Source organism: Perognathus longimembris, chromosome 1 (assembly GCF_023159225.1).
Source record: "Perognathus longimembris pacificus isolate PPM17 chromosome 1, ASM2315922v1, whole genome shotgun sequence".
NCBI lineage: Eukaryota > Metazoa > Chordata > Mammalia > Rodentia > Heteromyidae > Perognathus > Perognathus longimembris.
In genome coordinates this window covers 50,097,183-50,110,146 of record NC_063161.1, presented here as the reverse complement: position 1 = coordinate 50,110,146, position 12,964 = coordinate 50,097,183, and the positions used below count along the sequence as shown (strand labels likewise).

The window sequence follows — 12,964 nt, the reverse complement described above, 5'->3', positions numbered from 1 at the left end:
ACCAGATGGGGGCTGCGGGTGCCCAGCTCGTTGGGCCAACTCTCAGTATAAGCCATTATTCAGGAAGGGGCAGGCTTCAAAAACTGGAACTGCCAGGAAGGAGTAAAACAGAAGAACCTAACTGCCAGTCACTTCCCCACTCCCAACAAAGCAAGGACCCTGGGGATAATGCTTCATGAGACAGACTCAAGACAAGGCATAACCTACGAGTATCAGAGGTAGACAATGAATGACCCAACACCCACCATCAAAAGCCACAAGACTACGGAGGTGGACATTGGTCCTTGGTGCAGAGGTTTCCCCTTGCCAAGCCAGCTTGCCTAGAAACCAGCTTCTCCACCCCTAGAGCTGCCCAGGGGCAGGAAAGGTAGCCTGGGGTATAGTCCACATAAACTCTCCCTCGATTACCCATCCAGCCACCCTTGTGGATACTCTGCAGGCCCCTTTGTCCTCCTCACTGACCTAGGCTTCCGAGTGTCCCTCAAGAATGAGGGGCCAGGCCAGAAGCTAGGAGCCCGGACTGGGAATGTGGCTTGACTGTGACAGTGACACCCCCTCCAAAGCCAACTGCAGCTCGGGGGGGGGGGGAGGGTAGGGGGTGACTTACTCACCCTGCTTCCAGCACCTAAAGCTGAATTTCTTGGCACAACATCTGAGACACCCCCCACCCACCCCAAAATCAGGAAAAGGAAAGCGAGAGGGGAGCCGGGGGAGGGAGGGGAGGGGAGCAGAGGGAGCCCGCAGGCCCACGGGGTGAAGGGAGCAAGGGGGGGACAAGACGCGCGCGCGAGCGGGTTCTACTCCATCACACGCCTGCGGGAGCTGCTGGTGGACGTCTGGATAATCTGCGTCCGACCGCCGCCGCCGCCCCCAAACTTGCTGCTGCTTTTGCTACTTCCGCCGCCGTAGCTCCCGCCGGCGCTGCCGCCGCCGCCCCCACGAGAGGCCCCGCCTCCATAACTTCCGCCGCCGCCGCCGCCGCCGCCGCCGCCGCCGCCGCCGCCGCCGCCGCCGCCCCCTCGGGAGACTCCGCCTCCATAACTTCCGCCGCCGCCACCCGCTCGGGAAGCCCCGCCTCCGTAACCTCCGCCACCGCCCCCTCGGGAAGCCCCGCCTCCGTAACCTCCGCCGCCGCCCCCTCGGGAAGCCCCGCCTCCGTAACTTCCGCCGCCGCCGCTGCTGCTGCTGCCGCTCATGGTGGTTTGACTGCTATGCACCGCTGGGGTTGGAAGTTGGCAAAGGGGGCGGGGGAGGGGGAGACAGGACCGAAGGGTCAGATTCGGCGGGTAGGGGGCCCCGCGGCACCCACCCTTCTCCTTGCAGCCCCCTACATCCTTGATCCCTGGTGACACACCCAGCTTGCAGGTACACAAACCAGAAGTGACTTTAAAAATGAGCATCCTTCAGGCTTGCTTGGGTGGCTCAGGCCTGTAATCCCAGCTACTTGAGAGGTAGGATCTAATTGGCTTTGAACCTGAATCATTAGATCTCAGCCTCCTGAGTAGCTAGAATTACACAGGTGTAAGCCACCAGCACCTGGCTAACTAAGCTAGTTTTTTCCTTAAAAAAAAAAAATGGTGGTGGTACACTTTGAAGTGTCTATTCATTGTTTACTGAATAGATACCCTACTCATTTTAACCACTGTTGCTTATTGAGTATCATTAGAAATTAAGATGAGCAGAGCTGAGATCATAAGCATCGATTCCAACAGGATTTTCAGTGATGTGCTGTTCTTTGGAGAGGGGACTGAAAACGAAAATGTCAGCTGCCAGTTCCCTACTGGTCTCCTGGCCCCTGTTCCTCAGCTTACCCTCTTGCTCAGCACCAACTAGTGTTTATCTCTGGACTCTAGTGGTACTTACATATGCTCACATGGTCCTGCAGCTCTCCAGACATCCTGAAAATGAAAATACAAACATCAGCCAGGCCTGGGAAGCCTGAAGACACTAGCAGGAAGCAGCAGCCTAGAGACATACAGGGATGTAAGAGTGAAAGGGAAAGTCAGTCACCCCCCCCCCCCCAACCTCAGAGGACAGGGAGCCTTGGGGCCAGCACGCATGTGAAACCTTTTAGCATCGGGGCCACAGCTGGCTGCAATGCCTTGGGTTCAGGTATAGAGACCTGGTACTTGGAGGGTGGAGAGTAGATGACACAATGGCTTTGCACCCCCATCCTCCCAAGTCCCACATCCTCTCCCTCTAACTCAAACACTTCTCATCCTGGGTTACCAGTCTTCCCAGAACACTGGAAGAATTCTCTTCTCTCCAAATAGTGCATCCGGCTTTGCCAGGAATCACGGCTGCCACACCCACCTGCTCTCCTCACACTCCAGGAGTTTGCGGTAGGTGGCAATCTCCACATCCAAGGACAGCTTGGCCCCCAGCATGGCTTGGTAGTCTCGCAGCAGTCGGGCCAGATCCTCCTTGGATTGCTGGAGGGCCTCATCCATTTCCTGCAGCTTCTGCTTTGCATCCTGGAGGGCATGCTCTCCCCTCTCCTCTGCCTCCCCAATGGCAGAGTGCATCTGTTCAATCTACATCAGGGATGGTTTAGAGAAACACAAGGGTGTTGAGTTTTCAGGAGCCTGATCCAGCAAGGCATTGTGGGAGGCAGCGTGTCTACTCAACACACCCTGAGTACCCATCCCACCTGCTTCTTGACGTTGCCGATCTCTGCCTGCAGCCTCTGGATGGTGCGGTTGAGCTCAGAAATCTCCATCTTGGTGTTCTTGAGGTCATCTCCATGCCTCCCTGCTGTGATTTGGAGTTCCTGGTACTAAGGGTCAAAGGTAGCATCACAGTCAGCACCTGCTGCTCCCTGTGAGCAACTCTGGGAGAGGAATGGGCTGCACTGCTCTCCCTTGGGAAGTTCCAGAAGAAGCCTACCCAGAGCTGTGGTCCTCAGACACACATACACAATCACACCTCTCACCTGAGATGCAAACACACACAAAAACACGCACCTCTAAGCCAGTCCTCCCTCCTTCCCACCATTCTCTGGGCAGGATCATACCCCAGCCAGACAAATCTGCTTTTTGAGCCCTATTACTTCCTTCTTTACATACCCAGGCTTTTGTACTCGTCCTACCTTAGTCATACTGGGCCTCTCATTTTTTTTTTCCATCCCATCATAGTCCTTCTTACCTCTTTCAGGTAATTCTCCTAGCAAACAAGTCTTCCTGTCCTCAGAGGCCCTCAGCATGGTCCACATACTCCTCAATCTCTCTGTCCTCCTCCCTCCCTCTCTCCCTCCTCTTCTTTCCCTCCACCTCTCCTTCTTTCCCTCCACCTCTCCCTTCCCTCTCTCCCTTCCTCCCTCTCTCCTCCCCTCCTTTCCCCCTTCTCCCCAATTCCTCTCTCTCTTCCCTTTTCCCTTGTCCCTGCCTTTTCTTTTCCTATCTCTCCTCTTTTTCATCTCTCTCTGTCCCTCCTCTCTCATCTCTGTCTCTCTCTCTGTCTGTCCCCTCCTCCCCCCACACATCAGAACTCTACCCATAGGACATGGTGAGTGTGGGGAGAGTTGACTAGAGAGAATGTTCAATTTGATATTTTTACTGCTGAGTACCTCCCCAGTCTGATGTCCAAACCCATTGCAGCCCAGAATGGCAAGTCCCAGTCACAAAGTCCCAGTCAGTCAGAATTTAGTGACTGGGTTGCCAGCCTTTGTTTCTCCAACTATAGAGTCTCCACCATCCACAAAGGCCCGGGTCAACTTACAACAAAGAAATTACCAAAGACATAGCTATACATAAATTCATACATTCATCTAGTAGGTGAAGTGTTGGTCTTATAATGGAATTGCATGCTGATAAAAATGCTACTGATTCTGTAGCCTAAAGACAGTGGCAATTAAAGCAAACTAAGGAACTGACAAAAAAAATGCTACCGAATATTTAGTGTCATAGAAAGGAAAAAAAGTTCAAGACTGTTTTAATCAATACCGTGATGAGAAAGCAAAAATAACATTTTAGTGGTTAAGAGCAAAGATTGAACCTACCTAGGTATTTAAGTAGGAAAATTATGCAATCTCATAATCTGTTAAATATTTTTATAAAGCATTTATGTGAAGCCAGACACTTGTAATCCTAGCTGCTCTGAGGTTGAGATCTGAGGATTAGGGTTCTAAGCCAATCTGGACAGAAAAATCCATAAGACTCCTAACTCCTAGTAACCAGGAAAAAGCTGGAAGTGGAGGTATGACTCATGGTAAAGTACCAGCCTTGAACAAAAAAGCCAAGCAACAGCATGAGGTTCTAAGTGCAAACCTCAATACTGGCACCAACAAAGAAAAAAAAGTTTGTATGGTGCCTAGCACCTATGATTTCCCCAAAACTATCTGCAACAGAGAACTGGAAGAAACTCTTAAATTATGGGTAATCCCTATCTATGATTTCCTAAGTTTCTGTCACCAATATGCCCAGTGATACCTGAGCGGACAGTGGCAAGTTCTGTGAAGGATCTGTTTGTTTGTTCTGAGGATGAACATCTCATGGGCAGAGCTCACCTTGGTCTGGTACAAGGCCTCCGCTTCGTCCTTGCTTCGCTGTGCAATCATCTCATACTCAACACGCACGGCATCAATGATGCTATCCAGGTCCAGGGAGCGGTTATTGTCCATAGACAGGACCACATTGGTATCACTGATGTGGGTCTGCATCTGGGACAGCTCCTGCAAGTCATGGAGGAGTCAGGGGAATCCTTCTACTCTCATCCCAGAGTCTCAGTATCCCTCCTCTGCTCCATCACATTTCTCTGGGGAGGCCAAAGCCTGGACTAGGAGGGAATCTTGCAGTTGGGGAAAAGGGGGTAGGGGGAGATGGTCTTTGAATTGTATGGAGAATCTCAGTTATCTCAACTGAAGATAATGGAGCCCAGGTTCGGCCTCCAGGAGAGCTGAAGAAGCCTGAGCTCCCGGCCTCTCCCCATCATACCTCTCCTGTACCCTCTGTCCTGCTCTTCCTATGGTTTGGCTTCCATCTTGAGCAGGGCCCTCTGACAGGTACACTAGCTCCTTGAAGTCACATAAGCTCTCAGAGACACTGGGGAAGGGTCTGATTGTAGGGCCACTGACAAGCTAAGGAGCCACCAAGTGGGTGACTTAATGTCTCACTTCCTATTTGTTATAAAATGGAGATCCCCATAAGTTGAGCTTAACAAGCACCCAGCCAAGAGTGTGGATCACCAAGTTAGACCCAGCAGACAGGAGGGCAGGGTGAGCATACTTCACCCCCTCTAAGATCCCTATTCTTATCTCCTACAGCTTGCTAGCAACCTGGAATGCATGAAGATTTCTGCTTGTTTTTGTCCCAATATGTCCTGGTGTTCATTTCATGTCCCAGACATACTGGGAGCCAAGAACAGGGACAATCCCCCATCAGGATCCCTGAGGGATTGAGGTTGGTAGGTTGACTGACCCAGGCCCTCAGAGTTGGGGTGACAGGACAGATGAGCCCCTGGTAGACTGTGTTGGATTTCAGGCCTCTTCTCCTCCAACCCAGGATGAGAGAAAAGGAAGGAGTTTCTTTTAAAGGCCGAACTCACCGTTTCATAAAAGAATTTCAGGAAGCTGATCTCCCCATACAAGGTATCCACTTTGGACTGCAGGTCCGCTTTGCCCATGTAAGCGGCATCCACGTCCTGGGCAGCAAGCAAAGACGGTTTGACTTTAGCACCCAGGCTCACCAGCTCACTGGTGACCCAGACAAGGGGCACAGCTTCCCCGGCTTCACTTCCTAAAATGTGATCACCTCATTCAAGTCCAGGCCCTGAGAACTGGCTTTGAGAAAGGATGCCAACCTCCATGGCTCAGACAGCCACAGCCAGAACCCCTGCTCCCTTCCCATATCTCAAGGCCACCATAACCAACACTGAAGCACTTGTTTCGTTTCTCTTTCAGAAACCTGGAGCCGTAAGACTGGAGCATCCTCACAGAGTCACATGAAGGTGAGGCTCAGACTTCTTCGGGGAAGGACCCCATGTCTGGGTCACATGCCCCACGCTGGCCTCAGAAGCCACCTTGTCCAAAGATCTCTCACTCCACCCAGGCTCATATATCCACAGCCCCCCTCAGGGCTCCCCCGGCCCTCACCTTCTTCAGAACCACAAAGTCATTCTCAGCGTGGGTCCTCTTGTTGATTTCTTCTTCATACCTGTGTGGGAGGCAAGAAGCAGGGACAGGCTGTTGGGCTGCCTTTGGCTCCCTGAGGCTTCTTTGCATAAAAGAAAGCTCAGATTTCCACACACACACACAAACTTCCACTGCCTTGGACTTAGCCCTGCTCATGACACCAGGGCCTGGTGCTACCAGTGACATCTCCTAACTCTCCAAGTCAACAGGGGGGTAGAGACCCAACATGGAAAGCCCAGGGCCACACAGAATGTCCCCCGAATGCCCATTTTCATCCTGATGTGCTACCTTTGTAAGTGTGGCAGACTCAATCTGTTTTTTAACTTAAGAACATGAATTAGCTACTTTATATATACCTATTTATATATACATGCATATATAGAGAGATATGAATGTATATATATAGAGAGAGAGAAAGAGAGAGAGAGAGAGAGAGAGAGAGAGATCTATAAACATAGACAGACAGATAGGCCTGAACACTGTCCCTTGGCTTTTTCACTCAAGGCTGGTGCTCTATCTCATAGGCCTGAACACTGTCCCTTGGCTTTTTCACTCAAGGCTGGTGCTCTATCTCATGAGCTCCACTTTTGACTTTTTACTGGTTAATTGGAGATAAGTGTCTCACAGACTTTTCTACCCAGGCTGGCTTTGAACTGTGATCAAATCTCAGCCTCCTGAATATCTAGGATTACAGGCATAAGCCATTGGTGCCCAGTAACCATCACTTCTGCTAACATTTTTTTGTGGCAGAACTGGGGTTTGAACACAAGGCTTTACACTTGCTAAGCAGGCACTCTCCCACTTGAGCCACACCTCCTGCTCTCTTTGCTCTGATTAGTTTTCCAATAGGATCTTGCTTTTGGCTTAGGATTCTCCTATTTATGCTGTCTGCTGTAGCTGGGATGACAGGCATTATACAGCCATGCCCAACTTGTTCCTGTTGAAGTGGGGTCTCACAAACATTTTTGCCTAGGGAGTGGGGTAGCCTAGAATGGTGAGCCTCCTCCTCATCACCTCCTGAATAACTAGGATTATAGGCTTGAGCCATCGACATTCAGACTTCACTAAACTTTTAAGAAAAAAAAATATTTCACCTGTAGTCATGCCCTTTGGCATCTCTGGTGTGAGGTTTACTTTTCCCTTGGTGACTCACACCTTTGACTCTCCAGGGGACCAACACAGTAAGCATCCATAGGGGAGGAAAGAAGAGGGTGGGAGAGAGGAAAGGAGAAAGAGCGAGGAAAGGAGGGAGAGAGGGAGGGAGGTCACCCTTGCCATTATAGTAGTAATAACTGCTTCCAGTACTGAGTGCTTTAGTGCATGCGGGCAGAGTACTGTGAACATATTAAGCATAATTTCATCTAAAGCAGTGGTCCTCAAAGTGTAGTTCCCCAATCCACCAGCATTATCCTGCACCCCTAGGAAACATGTTAAGATGCAATCACTCTGGCCCTCTCCCAGACCTACTGAATCAGAGACCCTGGGGTGGGGCTCAACAACCTGATTTCAACAAGCTGATGCACGCTGAAGTGTGAGAACCCCACATCCCTTCATCACAATATTTAACAAGGATGAGACTCGCTACCCCCTCTTTACTAATGTGAGAATTTGAAGTTTAAAAGAGATGAACTCTTAGGCAGGGCTTATTTGTTTCCAACATCCATAAAGCTATGCTGTCCTTCCCCATCCAGTATAATTTGTGTGTGTGTGTGTGTGTATGTCTGTGTGTATGTGTGTGTGTGCGCACACGCGCTGGTACTAGGGCTTGAATTCAGGGCCTGGGCACTGTCCCTGAGCTTTTTCCCTCAAGGCTGACTCTATTACCTGAGCCACACCTCCACTTCCAGCTTTTTTTTTTTTTTTTTTTTGTAGTTAATTGGAGAAGAGGTTCTCACAAACTTGACAGCCAGGGCTGGCTTTGAACAACAATCCTCAGATCTCAGCCTCTGGAGTAGCTAAGATTACAGGTGTTGAAGCACCTACTGTATGCTGCCACATGCAAATGGTGCCCCCCCCCCAGGTGTGCAGAACAGACCCACCATGGCTCCAGCCCCACCTCTCATACCTCAACCCTGACGCAGAATGTCTTGCCTCTGGGAATTGGTTCCCTGCCACGCTTCTCCCCAGCCCTCTGCCCCGCCTGTGGCCTTACTTGTTCTTATAGTCTTCCACGACGTCCTGCATGCTCCTGATCTCTGAGTTCTGGCGCATCTGCTCGGTATTGAGGGCATCCACCTGCCTCCGCAGCTCACTGATGTAGCTCTCCAGGAGGGGCTCCAGGTTGCTGGTCCGCGTTGAGATGTTCACTTGCTGCAGCAGCTCCCATTTCGTCTGCAGCACCTGATTCTGCTGCTCCAGGAATCGAACCTAAGAGCAAGGATCCCAGTCCACCTCAGGCTGTGGCCAGCCTAGCTCCCCTGCAGTGGGGGGTTAGCAACTCTACAAGACCTCAAAGAATCAGGATGGCTCCACCAGGGGTCACAGAGCTGCCCCTTCTCTGGGACCAGGGCCCCACACACAGGAAGTGGATTCTGATGGTGACCTCTGGCTCTAAGGTCAGCTTGCCTAAAAGGAATACTGAGCCCAATCAGGATTTGAAGGTGCATTTACTCCCCCTAAGTGCCTCTTTTGTTCCCATGCAACTCCTTACATCATAGCATGCTCACCCCTACGCTTAGTTGATCCACAACAACACAAGTACAGAGTGGTGGGGAAGTTCTGAAACCCAAAAGACACAAGGCTCCTTTCTCTTTCAGTTCTGCATCTGTTATATGATTGAGGATTGGAAGAAACGAGAGGGGAGAAACAACTGCACTTGGAATATTAAAACTGATTGCTGGCCAGGCACCAGTGACTCAAGCCTGTAATCCTAGCTACTCAGGAGGCTGAGATCTGAGGATTGCTATTCAAATCTAGCCAGGGCAGAAAAAAGTCCACGAGACTCTCATCTCCAATTAAGCACCTAAAAAGCTGGAAGTGGCACTGTGGCTCAAGTGGTAGAGTGCTCACTTTGAGCAAAAGAAGCTCAGGGTCAGTGCCCAGGCCCTGAGATCAAGCCCCAGTACTGGCGCAAAAAAAAAAAAAAAAGCAAAGCTGATTCCTTACCAAGCTTGCCTGGTGCGCGCCAATGTAGTCCTAGGGCTTAAACTCAGAGCCTGAGCATTGGCCCTGAGCTTTTTTTTTTTTTTTCTTTCTCGAGGCCAGTGCTCTATACCTTGATCCATAGCCCATTCCAGTGTTTTTGTTAATTAGAAATAATTGTCGGGGGCTGGGGATATAGCCTAGTGGCAAGAGTGCCTGCCTTGGATACACGAGGCCCTAGGTTCGATTCCCCAGCACCACATATACAGAAAACGGCCAGAAGCGGCGCTGTGGCTCAAGTGGCAGAGTGCTAGCCTTGAGCGGGAAGAAGCCAGGGACAGTGCTCAGGCCCTGAGTCCAAGGCCCAGGACTGGCCAAAAAAAAAAAAAAAGAAATAATTGTCTCACGGACCTTCCTGCCAAGCCTGGCTTCAAACCATGATCCTCAGTTCTCAGCTTTCTGGGTAGCTAGGATTACAGGCATGAACCACCATAGACAATGCCTTTGGCTATGGCACTGAGGAAGGTACCCAGAATCCCCCAGCCCCTGAGACTCTGCCCATGTATGGGTCCAGCCCTTGCTAATGTGTTCAGAGAGCCCTGTTTCTCATGGCTCATTTTCACTTGCTGTACTAAAGCAAGACATCAGGCAGGCAGCTCTCACAGGCTTGTTGGCATAGCCCAGTAACACCCTTGGGAGAAATTATTTTTGCCCTGTGCTGGCACTCCTGGGGAGTGGAAAGGCCAATTCTATGTTCACTATAGCTGTGTGTTCCCCAACAGTAACACTGTGGGGATCAAAAGAAAGAATCTGGTGGCAGCAGATGTGGTTACGGGGCCTAACCATATCAGGCTTTATGGGATTCTGTATTTATTTCACCTGAGACTGAAACCAAGGGGAGCATTTAATGAAGAAGCATATGCCATGCTTTTAAAGGATGACTATGCTGGAGTGTTGAGAATGGGTTGTGCCAGGATTAAGAGGGAAGGCAAGAAGACTAGCTTGGAAGCCAATCAGAAATCTCCCTTCCATGCCAGAGGCCACCTGGCATGATCCTCAGATCCTCATGATCCTTAGAGGTGACACCATAAGGGAATGAACGGAAACCAAACTTCCTGTACCTTGACCTCTACCCACATCCCCATGTCACAGGGGCTCAGACAAAATGCTACCTTGTACCTGGAAGCCCTACTCTCCAGGGCATTCTCCAAGGCCCTGTCTGCTGTTCCTGCCCCAGTTCTATATCTTCTTGGCCACTTCCCCTCTTCCTCTGTTCTGCCATTTTCTCCAGGAATTTTAACTATTTGGAATTCCCTAAAGGTGGCATGCTTTTATGCCTTCTGCCTAGGAACTTCTGCCCTGGGAGCCTGTTTTATTCTTCCTCTATCAAGACTCAGGTCAGACCTAGGGGTCCTGTATAAACCCTCCCAGGAATCTAGCAGAAGGGTTCATGTCAGTAGAAGGGATGACATTGATCAGGATGCATTCTGCTCACAAATTGATAGGTTAAATTGAAACACCTCTGTACAACTTCTCAAAGACAATCAAAATTTAAGTAAGTAAATTCATGGCACCTTCCTTTGAGCTATGGCAGTCCATAGACTACAACACCTATTAACATCTTTTCTGTACACTGGTGTAATTCTCTTCCCTTCAAATACTAGGCTCCTGGGGGCAAAATGTTACGTCATAGTCACTTCTATAGCATTTAGTACAGTTGCATATAATAGATGCTTAGTAAATATTTGTGGGTTGGTGGGCAGATGGGTGAGCAATTTGGTGAATAGGTGAATAGGTGAGTATGTAGATTGATGGATGGATGAATGCAGTGTTATATGTGTAAAAAAGTATATGTGGATGGGTGAGAGGAGGTAAATATGGATGGATGGATGGATGGATGGATGGATGGATGGATGTGTAGGTTTGGGACAGATGGAGGGAAGAAACGAGTCAAGAAGAGGGCTGGGAATGTGGCCTAGTAGTAGAGTGCTTGTCTAGCATGCATGAAGCCCTGAGTTTGATACCTCAGAACCACATATACAGAAAAAGCCAGAAGTGGTGATGTGGCTCAAGTGGTAGAGTGCTAGCTTTGAGCAAAGGAAGCCAGGGACAGTGCTCAGGCCCTGAGTTCAAGCCCAGGACAGGCAAAAAAAAAAGAGTCAAGAAGGAAGGGGTAGGTATGTGTGGCTGGGTGGGTAGATGATATTGGAGGAGTATATAGATAGAAGGCAGAAGGAATATATAGAAACAGGTGGATAAGTGCATGAATGTGGCTGGATGGATAGATGCATTGGTGCACAGATGCAGACAGAAAGTGAATATCTATTGAACATCTTCACACTGATCACCTGCTCTCTTGCCAAAAGGGCAAAATAGAAAAAAAAAAAAAGCCTCCAATAAGCCTACATGAGGTCCCAGTACATACACAGCTGGAAGTCACTGTCATCGATCCTCCAAGTAAAATAGCACAGTGTGGTGCTGAGCTTCCAGAGTTCCTATCCAAGACCTGGCCTGGCCCTCAGGTACTCACCTTGTCGATGAAGGAGGCAAATTTGTTGTTGAGAACCTTGATCTGTTCCCGCTCCTGAGTCTTCACCCTCTGAATTTCAGGGTCTACTTGCAGGTGAAGTGGCTCTAAGAGGCTCTGGTTAATAGTCACCTCATGGATACCCCCTGGAGGGTAAGAAGGACCAAAGCCCCCAAACCCCATATTACTAGCTCCAAATCCAGGACCCCCAAACCCTCCAGCACCTCCAAATCTGCTGCCTCCAAAGCCACCACCTCCGAAGCCACCAGCCCCAAGGCCACCGCCTCCTAAGCCACCAGCCCCAAGGCCACCACCTCCAAAGCCACCGCCTCCAAAGCCCCTGCCCCCTCCAAATCCTCCTCCTGCTCCCCTACCCTGGCAGAAACCACTAGAGCTTCTCCCCAGTAGGTTCATGGAAATGCTTTTACTGCCACCCAGATTGTAGAGGCTCCTAGAACCAAACCCCGACCCATAGCCCCCATAACCACCACCGCCACACCTCCCTCGGGCCTGACCCACAGACACGAGAGTGCGACTCCCACCACCAAAGCCTGAGGAAGACCTGGTGCTATAGGCCCGCCTGCTCCTTGAGCTAAATGCAGACTGAGAACTAAATTGGCGGCTCATGGTTGCTGGAGCAACCAGAGGCACAAGCACAAGTAAGAGCAAGGACCCAGCTGGATGGAGGCAGAGATCAAGGACTCCTTTGCAAGAGGCCTGGCTCAGTCCCTATATATACATATCTGCTGGGCTGGGCCACCCAGAATCCTGGGAGGGGAGTATTTGTTTAGTTTGCCTGCCAGTAACATCTGTTTGAAACCTCACACCTATGTATTGCAGAAATTACATTGCAGACAAACTTCCCCAACTTGATCATTTATCACTTATCTCAGGCCACTGAGAGATGGGACTTCAATCATCTCTCAGCATCTAGTTGCTGCAAACTCCTGTAGAGTTTCTTCTCCAGATCATGCATTGATCTCTTCCTAAGAAACTCGACCATCAATCTGTTTGTTTGGGGGTGTGCCTGAGAGATCTGGGGCAAAGTGGGGAGATATATAGTTACCTTGAGGGCACAGCTGGACAAGGGTGGAGGAGACATCTGTCATGCTCACCGCATCCTCCTGGGGAAGAGAGGTTATCTGCTTCCCATCAACATTTTTGTTGAGCATCTACTAAAATCGAACATTGTCTTCTAGACCAGGAGAGAAAATATCTCAAAATATCTC

General features: G+C 50.0%; 1 protein-coding gene across 2 annotated transcripts; it reads right to left on the bottom strand.

Moving 5' to 3' along the window:
* Window positions 1-614: 614 nt before the first annotated feature.
* Krt77 (keratin 77) lies at window positions 615-12,362 on the bottom strand. Of its 2 annotated transcripts, XM_048363813.1 has the most exons (11): window positions 12,050-12,362; window positions 11,739-11,989; window positions 8,280-8,494; window positions 6,089-6,149; window positions 5,542-5,637; window positions 4,505-4,669; window positions 2,651-2,776; window positions 2,314-2,534; window positions 1,864-1,898; window positions 1,029-1,219; window positions 615-875 (listed from the first exon to the last, which is right to left on the bottom strand). In XM_048363813.1, the coding sequence occupies exons 1-11, from the start codon at window positions 12,360-12,362 to the stop codon at window positions 798-800; spliced, it is 1,752 nt and encodes a 583-aa protein (XP_048219770.1). In that variant the 3' UTR covers window positions 615-797. The 2 variants fall into 2 exon arrangements, with proteins under 2 accessions (XP_048219770.1, XP_048219769.1); XM_048363812.1 differs by having other exon boundaries at window positions 615-1,060; window positions 1,187-1,219; window positions 11,739-12,362.
* Window positions 12,363-12,964: the final 602 nt, after the last annotated feature.